We start from the raw sequence: 27,345 nt of genomic DNA, 5'->3' as shown, positions 1-27,345 counted from the left end.
CCCAATGGAAGGGAATACTCCAAGCCATTGCTCAAGGAAATTATCAAGTGCTGTCTGATGGCAGGAAACAGATCTCCCATCCTTTGGTGAGGGCAATGCCCTTGGCACAGGAGATGATGCCCTTGGCATTTCACACATCCTAGTGCTCACCCAGGCCCACAGGTTATGGCTGGGAAAGGCTCTTCTCAGGGATGACTGTCTTGAAACTGGTCTCTGAGGAGCGCTGGGAATGTCCTGTCTCAACATCCAGGCCTTTCCATCCAACCAGGCTTCCCAGCTAGGGATTTATGGGAGGTGAGGAAGATATCCTAGCTGTGGTGCTGGAGTGGCAGAGGGTCCAAGAGGTCTTCCTGCAGAGAGATCAAGCTCCCTCCTTCTCCCATCCAGACAGCAAGAGGGAACCATGGATCTCCGTGGCCAGGACACATTCACGGGTGCAGGTGAGTGTCCCTAGGTGAGACCACCCAGGATGCTGAGGATGGGTGAGTACAGCCCCTCTGCAGCAGCTGCCTGGGCAGGGGCCATGCAGGGGAAATCCACAACGACCTTCCCCGTGCAGGTCTCCGGTTCTCTGGATGCCTGGGTACCCTGGTGCTCGGGGTGGCCTGCCGGTCCCGGCTGCCGGTGCCACAGGCGGCTCAGGCTCCTGGCCGGGACCTGTGCCCGCCGGTCTGGCAGGGCTGCGCCCCGTCACGTCCCCCGCCCCGACAAAGCGCTGAGTCACCCCAGCTGTCCCCCCAGCCGGCTCCTCCTTCCCGGCGGGACCGGCCGGGCAGCTGACTTGGCGGGACGCCAGGGGCACGCGGCGCCGGGGCTGCCCCGGGGCGGCGGCCGTGCCCCGGTATCGCGGGCACAGAGGGATCAGCGGCCCAGGTCAGTGCTACCCCCCCGCACCCTGCCCCGGGCGCACCCGCGACCCCCGGTGCCGGGTCCGGGGCCCAGCAGTGCCCGTCAGGCGGAGCGGCCGCCGCTCCCCCCCGCCCCCCGTGACGCCACCCGTCCCAACGGCGGGGCCGTGACGTCAGGGGCCGTCGTTGGCTGCCGCCGCCGCCCGTCACGCACCGGAGCCGCCTCCAGGCCCGCGGTGGCCCGGGCGCGGGGACGCGCGACGCCGGCCGCGGGCGGCCCGGGGCGGGCGGGGAGGGCTCGGCTGCGGCGCTCAGGTGGGCACCGGGGCGGGACGTGCCGTGACGGGGGGAGCGGGGCGCAAGGGGGCAGCGGGGGCACCGGCGGAACGCGGCGCACGGGGGGGAGCAGGGCCAGTGCGGTTCCTCCCGCGCTGCCGCCCCCGCCCCTCCCGGTGCCCCAGATCCGCTGGCCGCAGCCCAGGGCCGCCCGCCGGTGGCGGCGGGGTGGGGTGCGGAAACTTCCAGCAGCAGCTGGTGGCCCCGGGAGCGCCGTGTTTACGGCCGGGCCGGGGGGCGGTCCCAGCGCCGCCGTGCTGGGGCCGGGACCGGGGCCAGCGCCGCCCTCCCGGCAGCTGGGGCGCACGGGCCGGAGCGAGTACCGGGGGCGGGACGGTACCGCGGGGTCGAGGAGGGGGGCTGGAGCGGCCGCATCCTGCTCCCGTCCCCCACCTGGAGCGGGTCGGCCGTTGGAAGTGTCCCGGTGTGCCCGGGGATGGGGAGGGTCCCCCCTGAGCCCTTAATCCGCTCCAGCGGCTAAGCACCTTAGCGGGCTGCGCCCTCCGCTGCCCCCCCACACTGCCCCGGGACTGAACCTCCCGAGGGAAGCGGGCGGGGAGGGGCGCTGGCAGTGGGAAACCCTGACCCCTTGCCTGGGCGAGTTGGGGTGACGCCGGTGGGACGGCGGTGCGGCAGCAGCAAGGGGGCCCCCGGCTGGGGCTGTGGGTGCTCTCAGGTGGCCGAGGTGCAGGCAGGGTGCTGGGCAGCTGGACATGGGGTTGCACTGAGCTGCTCTTGGGATGGCTGTGAGGTGGCTGGGGTGCTGGAGAGGGCAGACAGTCTGCCCTTGCTGTCCCACACGTAGCACTGCCAAGCTGTGCTTGTGGACCCCTGACTTTGCCTTCCGCCCCCCGCAGTGACCCCGTGGGACAGCTCACGTCATGGTGGACTACTACGAAGCCCTAGGGGTGAGCCGCAACGCCACCGCCGAGGACATCAAGAAGGCGTAAGTGCATGGTGGGGTGTCCAGGCCCGCCGGGCAGAGGCCCACAAGCCACCCCTCACTTGGCGCCAGCTAGGCAGGGGCTCCTTGAGGGGCAGGTGGGCACAGGGCCCAGGTCTAGAGGTGAAGATTCAGCCTTTGTTTCCTTTGTACGGAGACCAGAGTGGGGCTGCAAAAGACATCTCTTGGTGGGTTTTGGTCCCTTTGTCCCTGCTGTCAGCCCTGGGCTGGGGCTGGAGGCGAGGCTCCCCTCTCTCTCTGCTGGAGGGTGTGGGGTGGCAGAGGGATAGGGCATAGTGACTCTGCTGGCTGTCAGGATCAGGGGACTGGAGCTCACAGGGTGAGGAGCAGCCTGTCCCCTTATAGAGACATGGGCCCTGTGGGCAGGTCGGTGTTGTGCCCCAGGCATTGCTGGGGAGCCTCTGCAACTCCTGCCTTGGCACCCTGCTGAAATCCTCCTATTCTCACTGGGGTGAGGCATCACCTGAGGGGAATGCCAGCAGATTGTCAGCTTGCCATCGGGGGACAGAAGTGCCTGCTGTGGGGCTTCCTAAGAGTGGGTGGAAGAAGCTGGGCAGCCTGGGATAACCCTAGTTACCTGCAGGGGAGAGGAAAAGGTTGCTGGTGCTTTCCTGGCCCCAGGAGGCCCCCCGCAACCCCTGGTCCATTCATGCTCATGGTGGAGCTTGGGAAGGCTCCAGAACAAACCTGTGAGCATTGTCCAGAGCCATCGCCAAGAGCAGCTGAGGTGGGCACAGGCTGCACCGCTGTGCTCACACCGCAATTCTGGGGTCATTTCTGTTTTGTTTGTTCTTTTACTCTGTGTGTATTGGTGTGTGTATGTCTAAACATAAATAATATATATAGAGATATATAAAATTTATATTCTCCTCAGGAGGCAGAACCAGTCCAGGAAGGTCCTGTTTGGTGCCTGAGGCTGTAGGGCACTGGGTGACATGGGTTGGGGTGCCCCTGCCCACGGGGTGGGGGGTGTTGGCTCAGATGAGGGTTGCTGTCCCAGGAGCCTGAGGGGTGCTGCATGCCCATCACTGTCCCTCTGTGCAGGTACAGGAAGGCTGCGCTGAAATGGCACCCAGATAAAAACCCAGACAACAAGGAATACGCTGAACAGAGATTCAAGGAGATTGCCGAGGCCTACGAAGTGCTGTCGGACAGTAAGAGGCCACGGTGATGTCTCGTGTGTGCATCCCTGCCCTTGGGGCTGCTTGCCCATAGGTGTCCTGCTGCTGAGCTCACCCAGGTTGCATTCCTGGATGTTCCCAGGAGGCAGTGGGTCCCTGAAGGGGACCACACAGCTTGTGGGGCTTGGTTACTTCCCCATACATCCCCCGAAAGAGCTCTTGGGAGGGATGCTGGCCTCCACGATGGCATCTCCCCCACAGAGCTGAGGCTTGTGTGCCCTTGCTCTTTCTTGGGTTTGTGTACAATGCTGGTGTGGCAGGGGCTTGTGCAACGCGCTTCCTCTTGCTCCCTGCTGTTTTGCACTTCCCTTAGTTGGGAGAAGTGTCAGTGCTCTTGCCAATGCCTGGCAGATGGCTTCCCCGCAGCCCCCTTTCTTCTTCCAGAGCAGAAGCGTGATGTCTACGACCGCTATGGCAAGGATGGACTCATGGGAGCAGGTGAGTGTGTGAGCAGGGCCATGGAGGTTAGTGCAGCTCTGGATACATCCAAGTCTGAGGACCTGGTGTGGGTTGGTGCCACCAGGGCTCCCCATCCTTCAGGGGAGTTCTCACCCACAGCTCCACTTAACTCTGAGCCTCTTCCCTCTTACAGGAGCAGGGGGCTCCAGGGCCAATGCTGGGGCGCCCGAATTCACCTTCACCTTCCGCAGCGCTCACGATGTCTTCCGGGAGTTCTTCGGTGGGCGAGACCCCTTTGCTGAATTCTTTGGTATGTGCAGGGCGAGGAGGGCTGGCTCTGGGGCATCTCTCTAGCCCTGGGGCAGCCACTGGGCCTGGGGACAGAGCTCAGGCTGGCCCCAGCAGGGGGTCACCACATTGGTGCCCTGGTCCTGGGTTACCACGCTGCAAGGGTAATGCTTTTGAGGGGGTCTTGCCTTTCAGATGATGTGCTTCCCTTCTCTGAGCTGCGAGGACCTGGCCCCCGGCACCATGGGGGAGGCCACTTCTTTTCTGCCTTCCCAGGATCCTCAGGTAGGAGATGCTGCCATTCCTCCCAGCAGAGGAGTCCTGGAGCATCATGTCCCCGTCTCCAAGATCTATCCCCTACTTTCCTTGTGACCCCCACCCTGGCACCAACCTTGTCGCTCCCTTCTCCAGATTTCTTCGCATCATCCTTCAGCTCTGGCGCGGACGCAGGGCTGGGCTTCCGCTCTGTCTCCACCTCCACCACCTTCGTTAATGGCAAGCGCATCACCACCAAGAGGTGAGGGCGGTGCTGGCCCACCTTGCCCTCATAGACCTGTCTCTTTTGGTGGGCCCCAGACCCTGCAGCTTCCTGCTGCAGTGCTCTGGCTGCGTGGCCCTTGACTGTCCATCCGTCTGTCTTGTCTGCAGGATTATTGAAAACGGGCGGGAGCGGGTGGAAGTGGAGGAGGATGGGGAGCTAAAGTCAATCCACATCGATGGTGAGAAGCAGCACTGCAGACTGACTTGTTGGGGTCTGCACCCTATTCCTTTGGGGACCCCTCTCCTCCTTTGGGGTATCTGGGAGGTGCTACATGCAGGCTTGGTTTTGGACTGAGCCCTGGTCAGCCCTGGTTTGGAGCTCTGCTGTGAAGGATTAGTGGGGTGGGTAGGAATTGCTGGGGCTCCATACCAGCTCTGTCCCCACAGGCGTTCCTGATGACATGGCACTGGGGCTGGAGCTGAGCCGGCGGGAGCAGCAAGCCTTCCCCAGGCCACGGCCCTCCTCGCCCCCACCACCGGCCCCACACCAGCCCTCGAGCTCCTCACCCGTCTGCCTCTACACGGACAGCGAGGATGAGGATGAGGACTTGCAGCTGGCCATGGCCTACAGCCTCTCTGAGATGGAAGCTGCAGGGCACCACCAAGCAGGTGGGCACAGCTCCCTGCCGGCACCGGGGGGCAGCCACAGCACCCCATCCTCCAGCCGCAGAGCCCGTGGCCCCCGGGGGAGGCCAGAGCAGGAGCCACTGGGGGCCAGCAGCCCTGCTACAGCAGGGCATGAAGTTGCCCCCAAAGTGAAGCTGTGGCACTGCCCCCTGCTCTGATCATGGTGTTGGGGTTGTGCCCCTCTCCATGGGGTAGGGAGAAGAAAAGGGGGGTGGAGTCTCACTGCCTGGAACTCGGCTCCAGGTTACTCCAGCAAGGGAGGGAGTCTCTCCTGCCCTGCATCTTTGTTCATGTGAGTGGGCAGCTGGTGGCATCCCTAGGCTGGGGGCTTCCAGACTTGGAGATAGTGGCTTAAAGAGGGGCTCTGTTGGTGGGGTCCCAGGAAGAGGGGCACTCCCTGCCCTGGCTCCTGGAAGCATGGTGTGGCCGCAGGCAGGCATGCCCTGGCTCTGCCTGCTGCTCTCTCCCTGCCTGCCTGCAGATGGGCAGGATCTCCAGCCGGTGCCTCCCTGCCTGCTGCCTGCTCCTGCCCCGGCTGGGGGCAGTACTGGGTTGGGCTCCTCCTCCTTGCAAGAAGGGGTGCGCACACGGCCTCTGCTTGGTGCCTCGTGTTTGTCTCTCCCCTCTGGATGCTGTCACTCCTGCCTGTATCCCCTCCTCCTGTCTCTTTGCAAACCCAGCCTGGTCACCCCCTTCCCTGTGCCTTGCACACCCTCCAGGGCTTTGTTCATCCTTGCTTCCCACAGCAGCAGTGACTCTCCGTGATGCTCACAAGTGTTTCCAACCTCTCTGTTGTCTGTGGTTCTGCCTTGGCTTTCTTCTTCCTCTTCCTGGGACCTTTCTCCATCCCTGCCCCTACCCAGCCCTGGGCCGAGGAGGATTTCACAGATGCTGTTGTGTCCCCCCCTCCGCTTGTCTCCCCAGGTGTGTTCTGAGGCTGCTGCGCCCGGGGACTGCACACGCCCATGGAGGCTCTCCCAGCCAGGACTCCGCTTTTTCCCTGCACGGCCATCCCCTGCCACCCCCTTCCCCCAGCACCCTCTGGCTCCGTGGGACGCAGTTTGGGGGGCACAACAGGGCTTATGGCTGAGCAATACCTGGAGCTGAGGGGAGATGCCCTGGGCACCACAAAGTGGTGGGGAGGGTGGTGATGGGGGTTGCTGTAGATTAGGCTGCTGGGGGGTGCTGGGAGGAGGCAGTGAGGGGCAGCATGGCTGGGCTCAGCCAGCAGGACTGGGCTCTGCCCCCCTCCTTGCTGTAGCCCCCCCCTCTAACCCCCTTCTACTGACAGCTGTCAATAAACCTGTTTGCAGTAGCTTCTGCCTGCGGGGTCTCTCTGAGCTGGGGTTCCTCCCATCTTTGCCTGCAGGTGAGCTGTTCTTGTCCAGGAGTTGTGGAATGCAGGGATAGAGATGGACAGACATGACATCTCCCTGTGCTCCTCCAGTACACACAATCAGAGGCCAGGCCTGGCTGCAGCTGCACGAACGTGACACGAGAACTTTATTCACATCAAGATACAAAATTATATTTCTCTAGAAATTTCTCTTCTGCTCAAGTGACAAGGCAGGGAGCACACAAAGGGGACCTGGGGCTGGGCCAGGTCCCCCTGCACCCTGTGCTCCCCTCAGCTGTAGGGGACCCCTGCCCACTTCTGCCCCTCACTTGGGTACAGGGAGAGAGCTAACACAGGACTGACAGGTTGGGGTGCAGGAGACCAGCTGGGGGGCCCCTCCCACCAGTTCCCAGCAGCACCACCTGCTCCCCTCCTCTGCAGGCATAGGGGACACAAGCCCTGTCCCTTCTGGTGACAGCAGGTGCAATGGGGTTCCTGCACACAGAGGGCCTGAGGTTGGTGTTCTTGGGGAGAGGGAAAGGGGGGCCTGGGGGCAGGGGGAACAGAGCCAGAAGCACAGACAGCATTTTACAGGGAGAGCAGCCCCAAAGGCAGAATGAGGAGAGCATGAAGCGGGGGCACGGAGACAGATGAGAGGAGAACTCCTCGCCATCACTGCGGGAGTGCCTTCAGGATGGCATTCACTTCTTCGGCCACGGCTGTCAGCGCAAACTCAAATTGGTCCTGTGGGAGCACAGCAGGGGGCATGAGGGTCCCTGCCAGCCCGGCCCCAGGGGGGCTTATGGAGGGAGGAGATCACCAGTCTGGGGAGTACCTTGGTCTGCACCATGCCAGGCCGCTGGTCTCGGATGTGCTCCAGTGTAGCAGCTATGTCTATTTCCTTCACCCCTGGGGAAGAGGGGGAGAGGGGGTGCTAGAACAGGGGAGACACAGGCCAAGCTCATGGCCCCGTAGCCCCCAGACAGAGCAGAAATGGTGCTTCCCGGCACGTACCTTTGGCCATTCGGTTCAGGACCATGTCGACAAGGATATACGTCCCGGTCCTGCCTGCACCGTCACTGCAAGACACAGATGCTTGGCCCAGGGGGACTGGCTCCAGGAACTGGTCCTGGGCAGCAAGTCCCAGCTTTGCAGCCACCCTCCAGCCCCTATGCCCCTCCATCCCCTGCAGTACCTGCAGTGCACAATAATAGGGCAGGAGCGACCCCGGTAGCACTTATTCACCTTCCTGCAAGGATAAGAGGGAACAGGTTAGTGCCCTGCTGTGCCAGCGACAAGGCTGTGCTAGGTGTCCCTTGCTGTGCTGAGCAGGACAGGGCAGCAGCACACCATGATATGGCCCTGGGGGTCCAGCTCATAGCTCCTCCTGCCTCCACAGTGGTGCTGGACATGGGATGGGGACCATGTGTGGAAAGTGGCCGGGACAGGGAGAGGAGCTCAGTTTCTTGGGTGCCCAGCCCGGAGAGGGGAGCAGTGGCAGAACCCCCAAGGGAGTAACTCTGGTCCGGTGGAGCACGAAGCTTGGGGCCAGGTGCCGGCTTGGCTCCCAGTGTGCTCCATGCAGCAGGCACGGCTGCCAACGATCACTTTTGTGACTATGCAACTGGAGCCAGATTACTAGCTGCAAATCACAAAAATGACGCCGGCAGCTGCGAGAGAGAGACAGACAGAGAGAAAGAGCGTGAGCGGGACTGAGAGGAGGGTAACGTGCTCAGAGAAACCCTGCTGCCCTAAGCTGGGTCCCTGGCCCCACACAGCCTAGGGACAGTAAGCAGCCTGCCCCTGGCAAGAGCCCACTGCCACCCAGGGACCTAAAGACCTGAGCAGGCGCTGACCTCCTGGGAGCAGTCCCAGCTTTGAAGTCCTTGCCCTGGGCTACCTGGGGACTCACCACTGGTTGCAATGCATTGGGAGCAATGGGTCACAGCTGTTTAAGGCTGGGTCTAGGGGCTTCTTGTGCACCCACGGGTGGGGAGCGTACCAGGCAGCACTGTCTCCCATGCTAGCTCTAGGGAAGAGCACTTTCCCACCATCCCCATGAAGGCTGGAGAGCCCTGGCAACCTCAGCTGGAGGTTTCTTGCCCACCAAGCTCTGTTGAGCCTCATCCCAAGCTGGCCAGAACCTGGATCTTCTGCTCTCTCCCATGCACGGTGTCCCTGCACCCAGTCCATGCTACGGCCCTAACCCTCATCACATTGGCAGCAATTTCCTTGCCCATCAGTCACCTGCATCTGGGACCACTGCTGGCTCCCCGTGGGCTGGCACGGTGCCGGGTGGGCACTCACCTGCGGAAGTCGAGGAGGGGCCGGGTGGTGGTGGGGATGCCCTCAGCTGGCCAGCTGAGGAAGTGGAATTGCGTCAGGGTGCGGGTCTCCTGCGACTGCACGTTCTTCAGGTAGAAGCTGCGCACCAGGAAATCCTCGCACCAGATGTGCTCTGACACCAGGTTCACCTGCCCAAGAGAGGCAGCTCGTGGGCGCCAGTGCCGGCAAGGGCGCTGCGCTCAGGGGGGCGGGGGCTGGAGAATGCTCCTTGCCCAAGGCTACTCGCCACACTTGCCTCGTAGATGTGGTAGAGAGAGGAGCCTTCATCTGGCCAGTAGCGGTCACACTGCTTGACACTGTCCTCAGCCAGAGGGCTCAGCATGACAATGACAGTGCACCCATGTTCCCACACCATCTGCAGGCAAGGCAAGGGGGTTGTCACCGCCAGGCAACAGGACAGATAGGAGGGCAGTCAGCCCACTGTGACCCATCTTGTGGGCAGCACACAAAGGGGCCCCAATGGGCTGGCACAGGCAGGTGACACTCACCTGCCAGAAGTCAGCAATAGTGTGGGACAGTGGCCCCTGTGTGGCAATGTACGCTGGCATCCGCGGGTCATGCTCGATCTGGAGCAGAATAGGGGGTGTCAGACTGCATGCTCTTTGGCCAGGGGTTGGTGACACTGAGAGGAGTGGGGGGATACTCCAGGGGTGATGGGAGGGCTGGAGAGGGAGATTCAGGTGCCACAGCCAGGAGGAAAATGAGATTGAACTATGTCTGAGCAATGGGGCAGGCACAAGGCTCACATCCATAGCCTTCAGGAATGTGACCTCAGTCTATCTCTATCCCAGAGTGAGAGCCTTGCCCGAGCTGGGCACATCACAGAGTAGGGTGGCAGGGCAGGAGCCCCTGGTGATCACTCACAATTGGACTGGCGTTGATGAAGTCACTGCGGGAGGGGTTGCTCTCGGCTTTCAGTTTGATCCTCACGTGATCATCTGGGGAAACACAGGCCAGGAAAAGTTGTGAGTGTCTAGGGTAGCTGGGGGCAAACCAATACCGCAACCAGCTGTGGTCCCAAAGCGTCCCCATGCCCCACACCCTGCTCCAGCCATGGCTTTGGCAGGAGCTGGTCCCTGGGGCAGGGTGGCTGGGATGCTCACATGGCACATAGTCAGGGTTGCGGTTCTTCTTCAGGTTGGCTTCGCTCTGGGCGATGGAGCAGATGCTGGGCTCAGCTTGGTAGGCGCAGAGTGCCTGCCACTCCTTGGCCAGCCGGTCCCGGTTGCGCAGGTGGTCCTCCATATAGGCCTGGGGTAGAGGGGCAGGGGTCAGCCCAGCAGCAGTGGGGAGGAAGGGTGCTGGGCAGGGGTGCTGCCACCCTGCCAGGCTGGCTCACCAGGATCATGTGTCCAGTAGAGATGTCCATGTTGGACTGGACAGGCTCCTCGCACCAGGAGGGTGTGCTGCTGTGAGAGCTGGGGCTGGGCTGTGGGGCGTCGCTGAACTGGGACGAGATGCTGCTGACCCTCGAGGTCTCTGCTGGTGCTGCCGCTGCCTCAGTGCGGCCAAAGAGAGACTTGGCAGCCATGTGCTGGCGGCACAGCTCCTGGGGAACACCAGCAATAGCCCTGTCCCTTGGCCACAGTGCTGCCATAGGACAGCCCCATGCACCCCAAGCAATGCTGACACAGCAGTGACACATCCTGCAGGATCCCGCATCCCACAGGGTCCTACCTGGTACTCGAAGGTGGTGTCAGCAGCACCCTCTGGCCCCAGGGCAGCCAGGCGCTCCTTCTCCCGCTGCTTGGCATGGCGCCGGAGGCAGAAGGCTGCAGAAACTGCGATGGCAATGCCCGCCACGCAGGCCAGCGCTATGAAGGTCAGCAGCACTGAGTGGAAGCCATCCCTGAAGTGGGATGGGCGCGAATAGGCAGCAGCCTCGTTTCGCTGGGGGCAGAGCCAAGCAAGGGTTAGTGGGGGACATCTGCATCAGGCTGAGACCCTAATTCTGCTCTACATTTGGGGTTGCTGGGGGTTCAAACAGGACAAGGGCTCTTTCTTCCTCTACCTGAGGGTGCTGATTCTCTCAGCACCCTGAGCTGGGACAAAGATGGTGTCATTGGGGTGAGGCAGGGTGCACCCACCTGCATGTCACATGGGGCACTGCTCACAGTGGTGTCCCTGGGGCTGCAGGAGCCTGGCCAAGCCCAGGCAGCAGCGACTTCCTGCGTCCATGCTCCCAGCACCCACGGCTGCTGCCCAAGGCAGCCCTGGCCTGAGCTGTTCCCTTTCAGACCAGGCAGTAGCCCCACAGAACTTTGGTTCAATGCACTCTTTCTGCCCAGCTGGAGGTCAAAAAGGGATGAATTCAGCCCAAGGGGTTAATGGTGAAGGATGGGCCACTGCAGCGCTGGATGTGCTGCTCTCAGGGGACTTCCCCAAATGAGGCTTGCTCTCCTCTGCAGTCACTGCTCCACAACAGAACATTGGGGGAAGTCAGGGTGGCCAGATGTGCCAGCACTGCCAGAGGGCTGGTGCCATCCCAGCTGTAGTGGCTGGGGGACAGGTCCTGCCCATTGCCCTCCTCAGCTAGGACACAGAGCAGCCCCTGCCACCTTGCAGGTAGTGTCTCTAGGGCTCCTTTCGTGTGGCTGGGGAAGACACCCTAAGCCATGCTGGAACAGGATGCTGCTCAGCCCTTGCTGGACAAGACCTTCCTGCCAATGCCCAGGTCCTTGCCCCAGAGCGTCTTGTGATCAGGATGTTGGTGGGGCAGCACAGGGATGCTGAGGCATCAGCACTTCAAATACGCTGTGCCCAATGAGGTGCCAGAGCCCAGCATTACCTCATTGCCACAGCCTCCCATTGGCTATGAGCCTGATGAGGTTACCGAGGGAACACTGCACCATCATCATCTACGTCATCATCATCATCGCCTGGGGATGTCCCCAGCCTAGGTGTTCCTGCTGCCACTTGCCCCCCAGCTGCATCAGCCCCCCGTCAGGGTCCAGCCAGTCCTGCAGTCAGGGCACCCACCCGGGCCAGCACCTCCCAGCTCTCCTAGGCACCAGAGCAGGAACAGCTCTGCAGCCCCTGGAGGTATCAGCAGAGCCAGGGGGGACAGAAGGCACTTCCCTCCCAAGGCCTGCCCAGGCCCTGCTGTCTCCCTGACTCTCTACATCGCTCCTTCCCCAAATCATGCACCAGTCCCATCAAATTCAGAGCCAGTAGGGAATGAAGGAAAAGCACAAGCTGGTGAGGACTGGAGAGGTTGATGCAGAAGAGGGCTTGCAAAGCTGCCACAGCCTCCTCTGAGCTCCATCTCTGTCATCGCTGACATCTCTCCCAGTTCCTGCCACTTGCCACATCAAAAGGCATTGCCATAGCGACACTCCACACATTACTGATGGAGACAGGTGGCCAGGCCACCCCTTCTCCATGGCCTCCTCCTCCAAAGTTCCCCCTTCCTTCCTTCTTGCCCACAGATATGGTCACAGGGCAAGAGGGTGGGAAATGGGGATCCCAGGCTGGGAATGTGCTACACCACTTCCCCTCCTCAGGCTGCAAACACAGGAGCCAGGTTTCGTCCTCATCTCCAACCCCTGCTCCCCTCCCAGGAGACTCTTCCTGTGGATCCCTAGAGGAGCAAGGGGAGGGGGTATCCCTCTCCAAACAGATGGTTCCTGTTCCATCCTTGTCGTCAGCTGCTTTGCCATTCTCTGGGGACATGATGGCATTTTGCCTGCCTAGCTGTGATCTCTGGGGTGCTTTGGAAACAGCCCAGTGCTCGAATGCCCAGGCTGCAGCTAAGATGGGGTGTGCAGGCTGAAGGGAGGCAAGGGTGAGGATGAGCCCTGTGGGGTACAGTCCACAGCCCCCCAGTCTTGGAGGGGTAGAAAAGCCCCTGGGAGTCCCTCGCAAATCATCTTGAAACCTTATGGAGATTTTGTTTTGCAAAGAGCCGAGAGCCCTGGGAGTACAAGCAACAGAGCAACATCGTGCTGCTGGGCATCAGGGGGAATGATGGATGGATGGGACTGGAGCAGTTCTGCTCTGGGCCATCCCAGATAACCTGAGTCTGCCCCCAACACAGCATCCCAAACACTGCCCAGAGCCCTCTGTTCCTAAACTGCCCCACAGACCCACAGGGATGTCTCAGTCATGAAGACCCCTGTGCCCCAGGGGTGGGCAACAGCAAGCTTCCTGCTCATACTCAGTGGCAGCACTCCCACTGCCCTGTCCCTGGCCACCCTAGCCCCAAGGGACAGGCATGCTTGCTCCCTCCTACCTCTCCCACTCCTGTTTGCACAATCTTCAGGCCCAGCTCATGCTCCAGCTCTGTCTTCACTTGCTCTGTGGATGGAGAGGAGATGGTCAGAGGGATGCTTGCTTTCCACACAAGAGACCCACACGCAACAAAGATAGAGCCAAGGGATAGCCCCGGCAGCTCTTTACCTCATATCAGCTCCCCCATTCAGCCAAAGACATTGGGATGTATGGTGGGAGTTCCCCTCTTTCCAGTCCCTGGGAAGGGGCACCCCACAGTGCAGGGGGAAGAGAGGAACAGGACTAGGTGCTCAACTCACCAGTCTGGCTGGCCACATCTGTCAGGGAGAAGTTCTGAGGGTTCTGTCGGATGCGGAAGGTAAGTGCAGGACCCACAACGCTGCAGGGAGAAGGGGGACACAGTGTGAGACTGGGAAGTGCAGACCCCCTTCCTATCCCCACCACAGACCAGTCCCTCCTGGACTCCTGCTCGAGAGGGCTGAGCACAGCCAAGGCTGAGACAGCAGCACCCATGGCCCTGCTCCTCTCACCTGATGTTGATGAAGCTGGTGGTGGAGAGGTGGAGGTGCTTGGCAAGGAGCTCCAGCAGCCGCACACCAGCAGCCAGCCCCAGGGGCCTGAGGGGACAGGGTCAGGGTGAGGAGCAGGCAGCGAGGGCAAGGGGACAGTCCACGCTCCCCACAGTCAGGGCACAGGGATGGGCACGCTCAGGGAGTTCCAAGCATGCAGTGAGAGCAGTGCTAGCTGCAGGGGTGTCAGGATGGGCAGGAGGTAAGAGCATGGGGATGTGTGGTGGTGGGAGTGAGCTGACCCCCTCATCCTTGCACCCACACTCCCAGCCTCCCATCCTGCAACAGCAAGCTCTAGCCTTGGTGTGGGCTGAGAAAGGAAGGCTTTGGGGTGGGACAAGGGTGTGGATAGAGAGGGGACAGGGAGAAGCTGACCAACCCCATCCCAAACAGGCTTGGCCAAACATGTGGAGCTGTGACAGCTGTTGGTGGGGAGACACAGACCCTCCACACACACAGACCCCCTCAGCCTGACCCCCTGCTCTCACTTCTGGTCTGTGATGATGTAGCCATACTCGTCTGGTGGATGCATGTACCGCTGTGCCCCACCATCCTTTGTCTCCGTGTAGCTCTTCTTCTCCACCAGAATCTGCTGCCTGGGGCTGACTGCATCTCCACCATGTGCCCCCTGTGGCTCGGCCTGGGGAGCTGACGAGGATGCCACTCTGCCCTTTGGCCCATCCCCTGGGGAGCTGCTGGCTGGGATTTTAGGGGGCGGCATTGTGGAGGAAGGGGGCACTGGCTCATCTCCGTGCTGCATGTCCCCCTCCGTCACCTGAAGGGAGGGAAAGGGAGAAACTGGGACCTCTGAGGAGAGCCCTGGGGGACTGCCTCCTCCACCCCATCCCACCTCTGGTGTGGCATCTCCTCCAGCACCACCCTGCTGCAAACCCACCCGTTTGACTGTGGGCACTTCAGGGCCAACAACACCTGGAAAGGAGAGAGATAAATCTTGCAGCATCCACCCCAAAAAGGCAACATGCCCTACTCTGAAACAGGGCATGCTGGCAACCACCATGGCCAGTACCTGCCTACCCCATCCCTTCACCCAGCTCACCAGAGCTCTGGAGCAGTTGGAGGAGGCTGGAGAGGCTGCTCAGTTGCTGGGGGCTCAGCTCTGGCAGCCCGAGGCCATAGCTGGCCAGGAGGGAGGCCAGTCTCTTCAGGGCAGCATCTGCAAGAGGATGCAGCATAAGGTTGGATGCTTTGCATCTGCATGGAGACCAGGGGCTAAGGATGTAGCAAATGAGGCAAGTGGGGTTGGGGGAATATGCTGCCCCTGGGCATAAAGCCAAAGAGGAGGGAGAGCGTGAGACATGAGGAACATGGATGTAAGTACAGGGTAGAGACAAGGGTTAGTGCCTGGCTGGAGAACAAGGTACCTGTCTGTGTAGAGGGTGGCTGGGCAGCCAAGGGTGCTGTCTGCTCCCTCTCCTCCGTGTTTCTGTAGTCACTGGGGAATCGCAAGCTGTGCTGGAGCCTGGTGCTGGCAGGGTCTGGGCGGCTGGCTTTCTCTCTGGGCAGGGAAAGCATGCCCAAGTCCTGGAAGAGATGCCCCCCATCCATTCCTGGCTGTGCACCATAGGAGGGCACAGGGCCAGCCCCAAAAAGGGCCTGGGCAGGGACCCGGCCCAGTAGCGAGGAGGTCTCAGAGCTCTGCCTGGTTGAGCCGCTGGGATGCTGGTGAGCACCATCCTGGTAGCCAAACTGCAACCAAAACACATGGTCAAAACCCACAGGGCTCCTGTCACCCCATGGTGGAAGCAGGGGGTACCCCAGCAGGAGGGTGCTGAGAGTGCAGAGGCCCCCTGCAAATCTCTACCTTTCTGCTTGAGAGAAGAGGGCTCAACCCCCAGCTTACCTTGTGGTAGGAGTAGGGGTTGAGTAGAGCCTCCTCATAGCCCAGCTGGGATGGGGAGGGCAGCAGGAGGTGCTCCAGGTACCTTTGCACCAGTGGGGAAGGTAATAGTGGTGGGGGCTGCCCCAGATGCTGAGCTGCTGGCAGGCCACGGTCTAGGGGAAGCGGGGCTCGCCGGGGCTCAACACGGAGGGGCAGGAACCTTGAAGGCAAACAGCGCTGGGGTGACTCACCTGGGTAAGGGAGAATTCCCTCCCCTAAACCCATTAGGGGAGCAAAGCCCTCACTGCTCTGCTGGGCTCTCCTCACAGGCTGGCAGCTGGCATTGCCCTACCTGTCCCTGGCCACTGGCTCCAGCGAGGGCGGCAGTCGGAGGCGGGGGATGCGCTCCATCTCCTGTGAGATCACATACTGCGTGATGCTGTCCTGCCACGAGAGCCCTGCCATGGGAGAGGGCTGTGAGATGTGGGGGCAGCCTGAGAACCATGGTGTGAGTGCACGGGAGGCTGTCCTGATGTCCTGACCCTGGGTCTTATGGCCTGGGTTTGGTCCCACTCCTCCCAGAATCACCCTCCTTAGCGCACTCTGGCCCCCGGGCCAGCAGGACCTTGGACAGCCCTAGTGCCACCAGGCAATGCTGCCTGACACCCTTGCCCTGCATGGCCTCAGAGACTCCCCCCACGCTCCCCCCTTCACCTTGTGCCATGAGATGCCGTAAGACATCCTGCAGGCGCTGGAGCACAGGAGAGGTGATCTGGAAGTAGGGTCTGTCCTGCACGGAGCCCACCTGGCACTGTCCAAACAGCCCATCTGCAAGAGAGGGGAGGCAGCATGGCCAGACAACAAACACGCTGGGGTGAGGGTCTTCAGGCACAGCCCTACCTTTCTTCTACCATATTCCCCTGCATTGCATCCCTTCCTTGGGAAGGGGGAGGGGATCCCTGCACCCCTGATAGACACTTACCCTGCACACACACCTCCTGAGGGGAGCACAACCTCCGGTCAAACAGGCAGCCTGCGACGGACAGACAGACAGACAGAAAGACAGGCAGGCAGGCCAGTCAGCATAGCATCCAAGGGGGCTTCAATTGGGTTTGCTTGTCACCAGCTGCTTGGGGACCCCCACTCTCCAGGAAAGTGGCACAGGGATGCAATGTGGTGATGGTGGGAGGGGGCACAGCTTTGTAGCTAAGGACAGAGCCTCAGTGCCAGCCTTTTCTGCCCCTCAAAGCCAAGAAGGCAGATGTGTACATAGAATGCCCTTGGCTTGAGGGAGTGGAGAAGGCCTGGAGATTTTTGGGGTGCTGGCAGTTAGGCAGGGAAGACTGAGGGGGCAGAGACCTGTAAAACCACATCTGTTGCCCTCCTACATGTGGTACTACGAGGCAGAGATGCAACTCAGTCACACCAGGGACCCACTCGCCCTGCAAGAGGGACCCCAAAGCATGGATGCAGCAGCGGTAGTGGGTGGGGGGGTGGGGTGTGTGCCTCTCCATCCCCTTCGGGGGGCAGCACTTGGGCAGGGGGCCGCTTCCCTCTTGCTCTCCCCCCCCGTCTCGGTCCAAGACCGTCAGCAGCGAGACGGCAGCAGGCGATGACTCAGCCCCGGATGGCAAGGAAGGAACGAGAAAACAACCGGGGGGAGGGGAGGGAGGGGCCCGCCGAGCCCGCCGCGGGGGAAGGGGGCAAATGGGGATGGGGGTCTCTGAAACCCGGGCACCCGCGGGCCAGCGTCCGCCGGGGCGAGAGCCACGCGGGTGCGGAGCACAGGACCCCTCTGCCAGGGGAGACCCCGGGGGCGGCGGGAGCGGAGGCCGGGCCGGGGTGGCGGGGCCGGGCCGGCGCTGTCCGCGGTGCTGAAGCGACGTATCGCTCTGTCGCCGGGACGCCCCGCTCCGCCGGGAGGGGCGGTGGCCCCGGCCCAGGGGGGCTCCCCCGACCAGGACGGGGCTCGGCTACAGCAGCCCCGGCACCATCCCCGCCTGCTCCCGGGGACAGCGGGGCCCCCGCGGGCTGGCCAGACCCATCCCGGCGCTCCTGGGCCGCTGGAGGACAAGGGGTGCAGCAGCCCCGGGCGCCCGGTAGTGAGTCAGCGGTGGCTGGGGCCGTGCCGTGGCGTGCGAGGGGCTCCAGCCCTGCTACCGGCAGCGACACTCGGGTCCCCGAGAGTCGCAGGCAGAGGCCACACGGGCCGAGCTGGAGAAGAGCGGGTGCGCCGGCCCGGCCTGGGCCGCACTCACTAGAAGAAGGTGGCCAAGGGGCGGCGGGGTCCCGGAGGGAGCCGCGCTCAGGGCCGCTGCCCCGGGCTGCCCATTCTCGCGGCAGCCCCAGGCACTGGCTTTGCCTCGGGCATGAGCAAGCACCGTTTTGCTCCCGTTCTGTCTCGCCGGCCCCGACGGGGCGGAAACTCTCAGCCGACGGGGGGCCCCGGGACCAGCACCCCCACTGGCGCGGCAGCCCCGGGAGAGAGGCGCCCCCGGCGCCAGTGACGCACCCGCGGTGCTGGTCCCGGGCCACCGTCCCCTGTTCTCCGCCGGGGGTCGGTCGGGCCCACCGCCGCGCGCCGCGACAGCACCTACGGCTGCGACGACCGCACCAGCCGCGGAGCCCCCTGCCCCGCCGCTCCCCGGAAGGCGCCCCCTGGCCCCCGCAAAGCCGCCCCGCGCGGGATCGCGGTCTCACCGTGCGCGGCGGTGGCGGCGGAGGCGCCGTCCCGCAGCTGCCCGCGGCCGGCCAGGAGGAGGAGGCAGAGGAGCGCCCGGAGGAGCCGCCGCCCCATGCTCCGCTCACGGTCGCACCATGGCGCACCCGCGGCCGCGCCCCCGCCGCCGCCGCCAACCCGCGCCCCGCCGAGCCGCGCGCCCCGCCCACCGCCACCGCCCGGCCAATGGCGCCGGGTGCGCTGCCGCCGCGCCGCGCCCCCCGGGGCCGCAGCCAATCAGAAACCCGCGCTGCTGCCCCCGGCGCCGCGCTCACGCCCCTCGCTGTCGAGCGCGGCCAATCACGTCGCGCCTGGGGAAGAGGCGGCCCAGCGGTGCGCCAATCGCGGCCTCCTTGGGGGTGAGCCACGCCCCCGGGGGTGTGTCACCGCGCCAGGAGAGCCTCCGCCAATCAGCGCCCGCCCCTGCCCAGTTCTGCGATCCCACTGGCTCCTGGGCGGGACACGCCCCTGAGAAGGGGCCAATGGGCGGCGAGCGCGGAGCCGCACCCTCGTGCCCCGCCCGGCGGCAGCGCCCCGGCACCGGCCGAGGGGAGCGCGCGGCCCCCGCGCAGGGACCCCCGGCCCAGCCCCGGAGAGCAGCTGCACACACGGCAGGCTCAGCCCTGCGGAAAGGGGCGGCCCCAGCGCCGCAGAGAGAGGGGACATCATCCAGCCAGTTCTCCCTGGGTGCAGGCAAAGCCGTGTTCTGCCCCTCAGCTGAGATCGCCAGCGCTGGGAGTGGGTGAATAGGTTCCGCTCCCAGCCCCAGGGGAGGAGAGCATGGATTAGGAGCCATGGGAGTCCCCAGCGGTAGCTACATGTTACCCCCAACCCCAGCCACAGTCATGGACCACTCGCCAGTGAGCTAGAGATGCTTTAATGGCCCCAGCACTGAACCCACTGCTGCTCCCTCCCCACTGCGCTCAGTCGACCACCAGGCTGCTGCTGACTGTCGGCAGGAGTTCGAAGAAGCCCTGGAAGGAGAGAGGCTGTCAGAGTGGGCTGGGCAGGGCAACTTGGGGTGGGGTGGGGGGACAGGCAGCGGGGGTAGGCAGCGGCTCCCTGTTGGGTTACACAGGCAGCGTTGTAGCAGGCATGCTACTCGCAGAGAGCAGGACCACGTCGCCATAGTAACCCATCGCTGACTCAAGGCTAGCACTGGTTGCCATAGTAACTATTTAGGGATGGCAGTCACTGGGGGAGGCTGGTATGCAAGGGGGCACCTCTGGAAGCAGCCGGTACCTGTGCTGCTTCAGAGGGTTCGAGAGTGGGAAAGCTCAGTCCCAAGGCAGGGGTTGGATAGGGACATGGGGATGCAAGAAATGCAGAGGAGCAGGGAGGGGGATTCAGCACAGTATGGGGTCCATAGGGCTTACCTTGAAGAGGGTAATGCTCTGGAGCACCCCTGAGGTGCAGCACATCTCCCGGATGGAATGCATGGCCAGCTGCGGGCAGCCGATGTCCAGCACGCGCAGCCCCAGGCGGGAGGCCAGGATGGGGCCAATGGTGGTGCCGCAGGGCGTGTCGTTGCGCACCATGAACTCCTGCAGGGGGACAAGGCCTCAGCAGCTCCCCATGCTGCCCCACGGCCTCCCGCATGGGCCCTCAGCCCTGAAGGGAGACAACCTGGGACAAGGAAGCAGCACTGATCCAAGCCAGGGTGCAAAATCCTCCAGAGATGGGACACACTGAGGCCAGATTCCCTTCCTGTTCCCCAGCTTGCTCCCTGAGGCAGCAGTGGAGCTGGAACCCCAGAGCAGCAGGCAGCACAGACCACAGTGGGGACAAATATGGTAACAGGAGTGGGGCTCTGGCACAGGCCTCCTCTCCTGAACTGAGGGGCAGGGCTGCAGCCCAAACTCGCAATGTTCCAGGACGGCTCACTCAGCCACGCTCACCTGCAGAGGGACACCCACGCGGGCGGCGATGTCTCGGATTATGGCTTCGGTGACAGCTGTGGAGGCGTAGCGCTGGTTGCTGTTCACTTTGATGACAGGGCCCTGCACAAGCAAAGGTGCCGCAGGTCCATGATGGGACCCAGGGATAGTCAGTGGCTCTGGAAACACTCATGCCCAGGCAATGCTGTCCCACCCCATCACACATCACACCAGACCATTCTCTCCTCCCTGGGTGAGCCTATGGGGATGGAGACAGCCCTGCAACAGGGGCAGCCCAGCTCAGAGCGGGGAAGGGCTCCAGGGACAAGACTGAGATCCCAAGTGATCAACATCAGATGTGTGGCACAGGCAAATCCTGTTGCAGGAGAAATGTTCCCCATTTGAAAGCTGCTGAGTTGCATCCCAAAACTGTGCTCCAGGGAGCAGCTGGACAATCCACAGCACTGCAGGACAGACCCAAAGTGTCTGTCCCAACCCAAAGCAGAGGGCTGCCCTCACCTTGTGGAAGGCTGGACGATGATTTTCCTCATGCTTGTCCCTGCAAAAGAGAAGCAGGAGTTTCATGTACAGCCCTCCCTCCCTGCCACAACAAAGACTGCATGGTCTGTACTCCCTGGGGAATGATGGGGACATGTCCCCTCAGGTGGCAGGGGAAGCTGTCCTGACCTGTGGCACTGCTCAGGCTACTCACACATAGTTGGGGTGCACAGCGTGGGCCATATCAGCGCTGATCATGTAGGACTTGGCCACAGCCTCCTCAAAGGCTGTCAGGTTGTGTGGCGATGCCGAGATCCGACGCAGCACCAGCTCCGTTAGCAAGGACTCCGCGCCCTGTGCACTCTCCGACCCTACCTGCCAAGAACCACCATCAGCACAACCCCCCAACACTCCAGGGGCCAGCTGAGTGACAGGTGACTCCCCAAAGCCAGCAGAGTTGCTTCCTATCACACGAGTGCTTTCCACCCCCTGACCAGGCCACACTCCATGCAGGTGTAGGCAAATCCCAGCTTCCTCCACTGGGGCATGGGATGTCTCTCTCCTGCCAGGCATGGCTGGGGGAGAGCAAAGAACATGGAGCCCCTCCCAGTGCCAGCCATCCCAGACTGTGCCCTTGCTCACCTCCTCATTGTCATAGAGTGCGATGAGACGCACATTGGGCTCCTGGGAGAGTGAGGAGGGCGCTGCGCACGAGTCAATCAAGGCCTGCAGGATTGGGGGGAATGGACATCAGCCTGAGTGCCATCCTGGGAGTCTCAGGACCAAGCCATCAAGAACTTTCCCAGGAGAGCCCAAAGCATGGAGGAAGGGAGCTGTGGGCACACACATGGCCCGGTGACAGCAGGAGACACCTCTGGGAGCTGCTGGGAACCTCATACACTCAGCAAAGTGGGCAGCTCCCAAAACCAGATCCTCCTATAAGCCAGAGCCATCTCATGGGAACACACCTCCTTGCAAAGCCTTGGGCCAGCTCAAAGCTGAGCCAGCGTGCCTTGGGACCACGCTGCAGCCTCCAGGCTCTTTTCACTCTCACCTGCAGGGCGCAGTAGCAGCTGTGCAAGTTGTCCAGACGTGGGGAGAAGATGAACTCATCGAAGGCACCACCCAGTGTCTGCAATTAGAGAGCCAGGAGGAGTAGGGCACAGCCTCTGGCACACCAAAAAGTATCTGCAATGGGTCCCCATTCCAGTCCCCTCATCTATGCCCCTAAGGAGCTGCCTCCTCTTGTTCCACTCAGCTTCCAGCCCTGGCACGCCCCAGGCCGAGGACGTGTGCCAGGAAACACCTGTGTAGTGCCAGCCCGCAGGCTGTGTGCCGGCAGAAGGAGGCTCCTGCCCATACTCACCGCTGGCTGTGTATCTGCCAGGCATAGTTCCAGCTCTACAATCTGCTCCGGTTTCACCCCCAGCTGGGGGCAGATCAGGGAAAGCAGGACAGGGCTGTGGCGCTCTGCCTGGGAAGAAAGCAGAGCTGTGGGCAGGGCAGGCTGTGGATGGCAGGGGAAGATCCCTGTTTCACCCTGCAGAGCTGTCCCACACCCCACTCATGTTGGTATGTCCTCTCTCCTGCTAACATGTCCTGTGCTCATGCCCCCACCTCACCCAGGACAGGTCTCTGCCCCCTGTGCAAGGCCCCTGCCCTGCCTCCTTGGGGAAGTGCACCCACTTCTGCACAGTGGCTGCAGAGCAGGGGGAGAAGACAGAGATGGCTGAGCAGATGTGCCACGTACGCAGCTGTGAGGCCGAGTGGAAGCTTACCACCAGTCCATGGGGAGAAGGGGAAGAGGAACCTGGTGGGAGGTCCCCGAGGAATGGAGATCAAAGGTGACAAGTGTGAGGTCCTAGCAAGAGTCCCCACTGATCCTTGGCACCCAACTCACCTGGGCCACAGCACAGCAAGGTGTGGACTCCATAAGCACCTCCTTTTCCAGCTCCTCCTGCACAGCAGTGGCCAGAATGGGAACCCTGTGTGGGAGACAATGATGTTAGCCCCCAGGGCTCTGCTCACCTCACCTGCTTGGGCCACACACAACAAATCCCTCCCGAGTGTCTGCCTTGCTCCTCCAGGGAGCAACTACCATGCTGAACATGGTAGCCCCTGAAGCACAGATCTATTGTGCCACCTCAGGACACCCCAGTGTCCTTCCCAAGTCCAAAGCTTGGAAGCATCTCCTGAAAGGACTCTGTGGGGCTAAGAAAAGCCACTGCAGACCTCCTCACTGCAATCAGCAGTGGGCAAGCTGGCAAAGGGCGAGCTGAGGGTGGGCAACTGCTCCAGCTGTGTCCCATCCCTCCCAAGGGCTGGCCAGGGGTTGGGGCCGAACCAGGCCTTACAGGTGATGCTCGGTGTTGGGCCCAAAGTTCTCATTGATGCTGCGCTGCAGATGGATGGCCAGGTGAGGAATGCGGAGGATGGGCCGCTCCACGCGTACCAGGCGCTGCTCCAGGCGCCCTGTGGCCGGGTCCTGAAACACAAGGAGGGCTGCTGGGGCCAGGCCTGTAAGGCTGAGAGGTTGCAGCAGGTCCCACTCTGTGTGGGAGTCAAGGACCCAGAGCTGGGGGCACACAGCTATCCCACTGTGCCTGCCCCAAATCAGACTCACCTTTATGATCACCCTCCCAGCCACGGTGAGGTCACGGTCAAACCAGGTGTTCCAGATGCCACCTCCATAGGTCTCCACACCAACTTGGACTATGCCCACCTGCCCCCGCTTAGAGCGACGCTTCACCTGAGTGACAGCAGAGGTGTCACTAATGGCACTGCGAAATGCTGGGGACTGGGCACAGCAGGCCCAGAGCCTCATCACTGACGGTGCCAGCACAGGGTGCTGCGAGGGGCTTTGCAGGACAGGGGACACAGAGGACACAGCAGCAGGCAAAGCAATGCAGGGGGTCAGCATGGGCTGCTCTGGGAGGAAGATCTGGGATGTGTAAGGAGCCAACAATGGTGCTCCTTGGTACAGGGGAAGTAAGGGTTGTTTTTGCTTGTGGTATGAAACTGGAGGGCCCCAGAGAAGGTCCCAGCACTTGGCTGGGCGGCCTTACCCTGAGGCAGGGGCTGTCGGTGTGGGCCCCCAGAAGGCTGAACCCATTCCCGGGCTGGAACTGGCCGCCGACGGCGAAGGCGATGAGGGTGGAGTAGTTTCTAGTGATGAAATACTGGGGGCAGAGGGCCAGAGGTGAGGGGTGAGGGTCCCTCGTCCCCATCCAGCCCCCGCCGCCTCGTCCCCGCCGGGCTCACCTTCTGCGCCGGCCGCACGTCCCAGTGCTCCGTCTCCTTCAGCTCCTGGAAACCGGCCTGCAGCAGCCGGCTGCGGCACTCGGCCACCACTGCGGGAGGGAAGAGCCGTCAGGGCCGCCTGCGGGGAGGGGAAGAGGGCAGGGCGGGGGCTCGGGCGGCTCCTCACCGTGGTACGGCGAGGGGCTGCGGTTCACGAACTTCACCAGCTCCTGCGCCGCCGCCTGTGCCGCCGCCTTCGAGCCCTGCGCCGCCGCCTGTGGGCACCGCCGTCACCGCACAGCACCGGCAACACCCCGCCCCGGGCCGGGGATCCCCGCGGGACCGGGGACCCCCAGCCCGGGTGTGCCCCTCCCGCCCCGCGCCCGCCGCCCGCCCGGTACCTGCATGGCCGCCACCGCCCCGCTCCCCGCGCCGCACAGCGCCCCCTGCCGGCGCGGAGGAACGCGCACCCGGAACCCCGAACCCTGCACCCCGCAATCCACACCCCGCAATCCACACCGTACGCCCCGCACCATGCAATCCACACCTTGCAATCCACACCCTACAATCCGCACTCCACGACCTGCAACCCTGCAACCCACACCCTGCACCTTGCACCCTATGCACCCCATGCCTTGCACGTCGCACCCTCACCCTGCACCCCACGTCGTGCAATCTACATTATGCACCCTGCACCGCACACCCTAACCCCACACCCCTCACCCTGCATCCTGCACCCCACATCCCACAACCCACACCCTGCCCCCTGAAAATTTGCACCCTGCAATCCACACCATGCACCACTCACCCTGCACCCTGGTCCAGGCCAGGCAAACACGGTGCCTGCCAAACCCAGGACAGAGCTGGTTTATGGGTGAGTGGAAGTGGGACACAGCCAGAAGGCGCTGACACGGGCTCTCCAGGGATGATCACCCATCCTGCCCTGGGGTGTGCCCCAATTGCAGCCACTGGGTGAATAGGGGCTGCCCCAAAACAGGGCTTGGCCCATGCACAGTGGGGTACAGGTGCACAGGGGAACACACTCACTTCCCAAAGGCTGAGTATCTCTAGGGTAGGTCGCTGGTGTAAAGCAAGATGTCGCCCCCCATCATTGCTTCTCCCCTGCCTTGGTACTGCTCAACCCTCACAGGAAACAAGGCACAAGCCCCTGGTGCCATGTTGAGGACCAATGTCTCCAAGTGACAGTGATGCACAGGGTTCTGAGAGTTGGCACAGTGGCAGGGCAGCACCCCAGCTAGGACACTCTCAGGGGATAGGAGCCCTTGGACTCACATGGATTGGGGTGCCTCTTACTCTTGGCTGGGTCCTCTGCATGGGCTGGGTGCAGCAGTGGGGTTTTGGGTTTCCATCAGTCCGTGTGTATCGTTTCCCAGCAGGATCCTTTGTCTTCCAGACAATGGGTGTGCAGCCTTGAGAGAGGGACGTGGCAGCCTGTGAGAGCTGCATAGGGCCCAGGTGTTGGGTGCCAGTTGAATTCCCATCTCCTGAGTCACTAGCATGGACACCCTGTTAGAATGCTGTCTGTGTCCTGGGGACTGGAAAATGGTGGTCCTGTTCCACCTGACCCTGTGACCTATCGTGCCAAGAGCTCCTGACAGCTCTGGATTTATGCTCCCAGCCTCCAGCACCTGCCTCTCCTCCCCAGAAAAAAGGAACAAGCACTCCCACTGCCTGGCACCATGCAAACAGACAGCTGGAGGGTCTCCAAGTCAACCACAGCAAAACACAGGGCCAGCATCCCACTGAAATGGGACCAGGCTGGGAGCACCCAGCACCCCTGCCCGGAGCTGGCATGCACGTGCCACTGCTCAGTACACCCCAGCCAAAGGGAAGTGGGTACCAGGCGGCTGTCCCCATGCTCCTCCTGCCAGCATCACCCCCTGCTGCTGCCAGCACCCAGCTCAGGGTCAGATGCTGTTGGGTGGTTTCCGGGCTCTGTCTGAAGGACACCTGGGGACATTTGGAGCCCATGGCTCCCCAGCTGGTAGATGCCCAGAGCAGGTGAGTAGCCAGGTGCCCAGGGCAGATGGGTCCCAGTGGGGATGTGTGCAGGAGCAGGGGGTGCCTGGATCTGGGGTGTCAGAACAGGGGTGAGTGGCAGGGCCGGGTGTGGCCTTCATCCAGCCCTGCTGGAGCGGGCAAAGGGCAGTCCCTTGGCATGCCGCAGCTATTCCCGGAACAGAGAGGCTTCCAGAAAAAGCTCACGATGGCTATTTCCGGGTGGGCTCTGACTCACCCCTGGCTGGGTGCCAAGGGCTGCGCAGCACCTGTCGTGGCTGCCCCCCACCCCATCACCATGCTCCTGGGAAGACACTGCTCCTGTCCGCATTCCACACTGCTGCATGGACCACCCAGTGCAGCAGGGAGCCCGAGGCAGCCCTCCCAAAAAGGCACCAGCTTATCCTTGGAGTGCATGCACCCTGGTGCAGGCTCATGCATGTGCCCAGGGATGCCTGGTAGGGACAGAACCAGTAGGGACAGGGCACTGTGGCCCTTCCCATGTCCCCTGGCAGCCCAGAGTGGGATTCTGGGCAGGGTTTGTCCTGGGAAGTGTTCCCTGGTGGCAGGACTCTTTGGGAATTGGCAGACAGTGCTTAGCCCTGCTGGAAGGGGTTAATGGAAAGACGGCCCAGGACAGAGCCTGTAAACAGCCAGAGCTCCAGGAAGTGCCACCCCCTTCTCCCACTGCCTGCCAGGCTGCCTGGATCCCCCCTAGCCAGCCCTGCCAGGATGAGCAAAAGGATGGCATCCATCAAGGCGGTCCCCCGCATCCCTGCCCACATGTCTGAGCATGGGAAAGTGAAATCACTGCCCAGGCATTGCTGGAGGCTGAGTGAATGGCCACCATGCCTTACGTGAGCTGCCAGCGATGCAGTGGCTAATGCTACCTCATCTCACTGGCATGGGTGACACTATCGAGGCCTGTGGGAGGGCAGACAGACACCCCAGCGTCCTCGTGGGCCACCCAGTCATCCCTACATCCATGTGGACCATGAGGGTAGCTGAGCATCCCTAGTATCTCCACACCACTGGGGCAGGTGAACACCCCCATGGACCATGAGGGCACCAAGCCTGCCCCTGGGCTGCAGGGATGGGTGAACACTCCCAACATCCCCACGGATGACAGGGCTAGCTCTAGATGGAGGGCCAGACGCATGCTTCAGGCATCTGTGTGGACATGGAGGCAGCTGATCATCCCCAGCAGCTACATGGCCCTGGGAGCAACAGGTCACCCCCAGCAACTTTGTGAAACATGGAGGCAACAACTCATCCCAAGGATATACAAAGACCAAGGGAGGCAAGTGAACACCTCCCAGCATCCACACAGGTTGCAGCTGGACACCGGCAGCATCCATTCATGCCATGGGGCATCCAGGCGCCCCCAGCATCCTTGTGCCACTCAGAGACAGGACATTGTCCTCAGCATCCCCATCACTTGGGGACACACGGATGGGGACCAGAAACAGCCAGACAGGCTGTGTGCCC

At 62.4% G+C, this 27,345-nt stretch overlaps 3 protein-coding genes across 6 annotated transcripts; 1 reads left to right on the top strand and 2 right to left on the bottom strand.

The window, feature by feature from the left end:
* Window positions 1-1,108: 1,108 nt before the first annotated feature.
* On the top strand, window positions 1,109-6,725 carry DNAJB2 (DnaJ heat shock protein family (Hsp40) member B2). Of its 2 annotated transcripts, none has more exons than XM_017825335.1 (10): window positions 1,109-1,163; window positions 2,042-2,130; window positions 3,193-3,302; window positions 3,714-3,767; window positions 3,922-4,038; window positions 4,212-4,301; window positions 4,428-4,533; window positions 4,665-4,735; window positions 4,944-5,165; window positions 6,553-6,725. In XM_017825335.1, the coding sequence occupies exons 2-10, from the start codon at window positions 2,066-2,068 to the stop codon at window positions 6,591-6,593; spliced, it is 876 nt and encodes a 291-aa protein (XP_017680824.1). In that variant the 5' UTR covers window positions 1,109-1,163; window positions 2,042-2,065; the 3' UTR covers window positions 6,594-6,725. The 2 variants fall into 2 exon arrangements, with proteins under 2 accessions (XP_017680824.1, XP_017680825.1); XM_017825336.1 differs by lacking the exon at window positions 6,553-6,725 and adding an exon at window positions 6,108-6,277 and having other exon boundaries at window positions 1,111-1,163.
* PTPRN (protein tyrosine phosphatase, receptor type N) lies at window positions 6,664-18,323 on the bottom strand. 3 transcript variants are annotated; one of them, XM_017825332.1, is made up of 23 exons: window positions 18,205-18,323; window positions 16,487-16,537; window positions 16,219-16,332; window positions 15,857-15,962; window positions 15,526-15,724; window positions 15,047-15,371; window positions 14,722-14,838; window positions 14,515-14,594; window positions 14,153-14,439; window positions 13,626-13,712; window positions 13,395-13,474; window positions 13,097-13,161; window positions 10,543-10,755; window positions 10,205-10,414; window positions 9,969-10,116; window positions 9,730-9,803; window positions 9,354-9,431; window positions 9,101-9,220; window positions 8,827-8,993; window positions 7,715-7,768; window positions 7,534-7,598; window positions 7,355-7,428; window positions 6,664-7,263 (listed from the first exon to the last, which is right to left on the bottom strand). In XM_017825332.1, exons 1-23 carry the CDS (start codon window positions 18,299-18,301, stop codon window positions 7,192-7,194), a joined length of 2,883 nt encoding a protein of 960 aa, XP_017680821.1. In that variant the 5' UTR covers window positions 18,302-18,323; the 3' UTR covers window positions 6,664-7,191. The 3 variants fall into 3 exon arrangements, with proteins under 3 accessions (XP_017680821.1, XP_017680822.1, XP_017680823.1); XM_017825333.1 differs by having other exon boundaries at window positions 14,560-14,594; XM_017825334.1 differs by having other exon boundaries at window positions 15,047-15,206.
* Window positions 18,324-19,084: 761 nt separating this feature from the next.
* Window positions 19,085-24,374, bottom strand: DNPEP (aspartyl aminopeptidase). The gene is made up of 15 exons (XM_017825271.1): window positions 24,240-24,374; window positions 24,026-24,113; window positions 23,860-23,948; window positions 23,664-23,777; window positions 23,222-23,347; window positions 22,953-23,083; window positions 22,499-22,583; window positions 21,965-22,072; window positions 21,653-21,730; window positions 21,241-21,324; window positions 20,813-20,973; window positions 20,620-20,659; window positions 20,122-20,223; window positions 19,600-19,767; window positions 19,085-19,197 (listed from the first exon to the last, which is right to left on the bottom strand). Exons 1-15 carry the CDS (start codon window positions 24,372-24,374, stop codon window positions 19,147-19,149), a joined length of 1,560 nt encoding a protein of 519 aa, XP_017680760.1. The 3' UTR covers window positions 19,085-19,146.
* Between the last annotated feature and the right edge of the window lie 2,971 nt (window positions 24,375-27,345).

This window comes from Lepidothrix coronata, unplaced genomic scaffold, assembly GCF_001604755.1.
Source record: "Lepidothrix coronata isolate B3197 unplaced genomic scaffold, Lepidothrix_coronata-1.0 Scaffold118, whole genome shotgun sequence".
In the NCBI taxonomy this organism is placed as follows: domain Eukaryota; kingdom Metazoa; phylum Chordata; class Aves; order Passeriformes; family Pipridae; genus Lepidothrix; species Lepidothrix coronata.
Note: the sequence above shows the minus strand (reverse complement) of the source record. Positions and strands in the feature narration are given on the sequence as shown.

Excerpts from the sequence above, each read along its gene's own strand:
- DNAJB2 (XM_017825335.1), top strand. The coding sequence starts at position 2,066 with ATGGTGGACTACTACGAAGCCCTAGGGGTGAGCCGCAACGCCACCGCC. Across the intron at positions 3,303-3,713 it reads CTACGAAGTGCTGTCGGACA|AGCAGAAGCGTGATGTCTAC; the intron begins GTAAGAGGCCAC and ends TTCTTCTTCCAG. Across the intron at positions 4,302-4,427 it reads TGCCTTCCCAGGATCCTCAG|ATTTCTTCGCATCATCCTTC; the intron begins GTAGGAGATGCT and ends TCCCTTCTCCAG.
- PTPRN (XM_017825332.1), bottom strand. The coding sequence starts at position 18,301 with ATGGGGCGGCGGCTCCTCCGGGCGCTCCTCTGCCTCCTCCTCCTGGCC. Across the intron at positions 13,162-13,394 it reads AGATGTGGCCAGCCAGACTG|AGCAAGTGAAGACAGAGCTG; the intron begins GTGAGTTGAGCA and ends CTCCATCCACAG. Across the intron at positions 7,599-7,714 it reads CCTATTATTGTGCACTGCAG|TGACGGTGCAGGCAGGACCG; the intron begins GTACTGCAGGGG and ends TGTGTCTTGCAG.
- DNPEP (XM_017825271.1), bottom strand. The coding sequence starts at position 24,374 with ATGGTGCGGGGCGTACGGTGTGGATTGCGGGGTGTGGATTGCGGGGTG. Across the intron at positions 24,114-24,239 it reads GGGCGGTGGCGGCCATGCAG|GCGGCGGCGCAGGGCTCGAA; the intron begins GTACCGGGCGGG and ends CGGTGCCCACAG. Across the intron at positions 22,073-22,498 it reads CTTGCTGTGCTGTGGCCCAG|GCAGAGCGCCACAGCCCTGT; the intron begins GTGAGTTGGGTG and ends CTTTCTTCCCAG.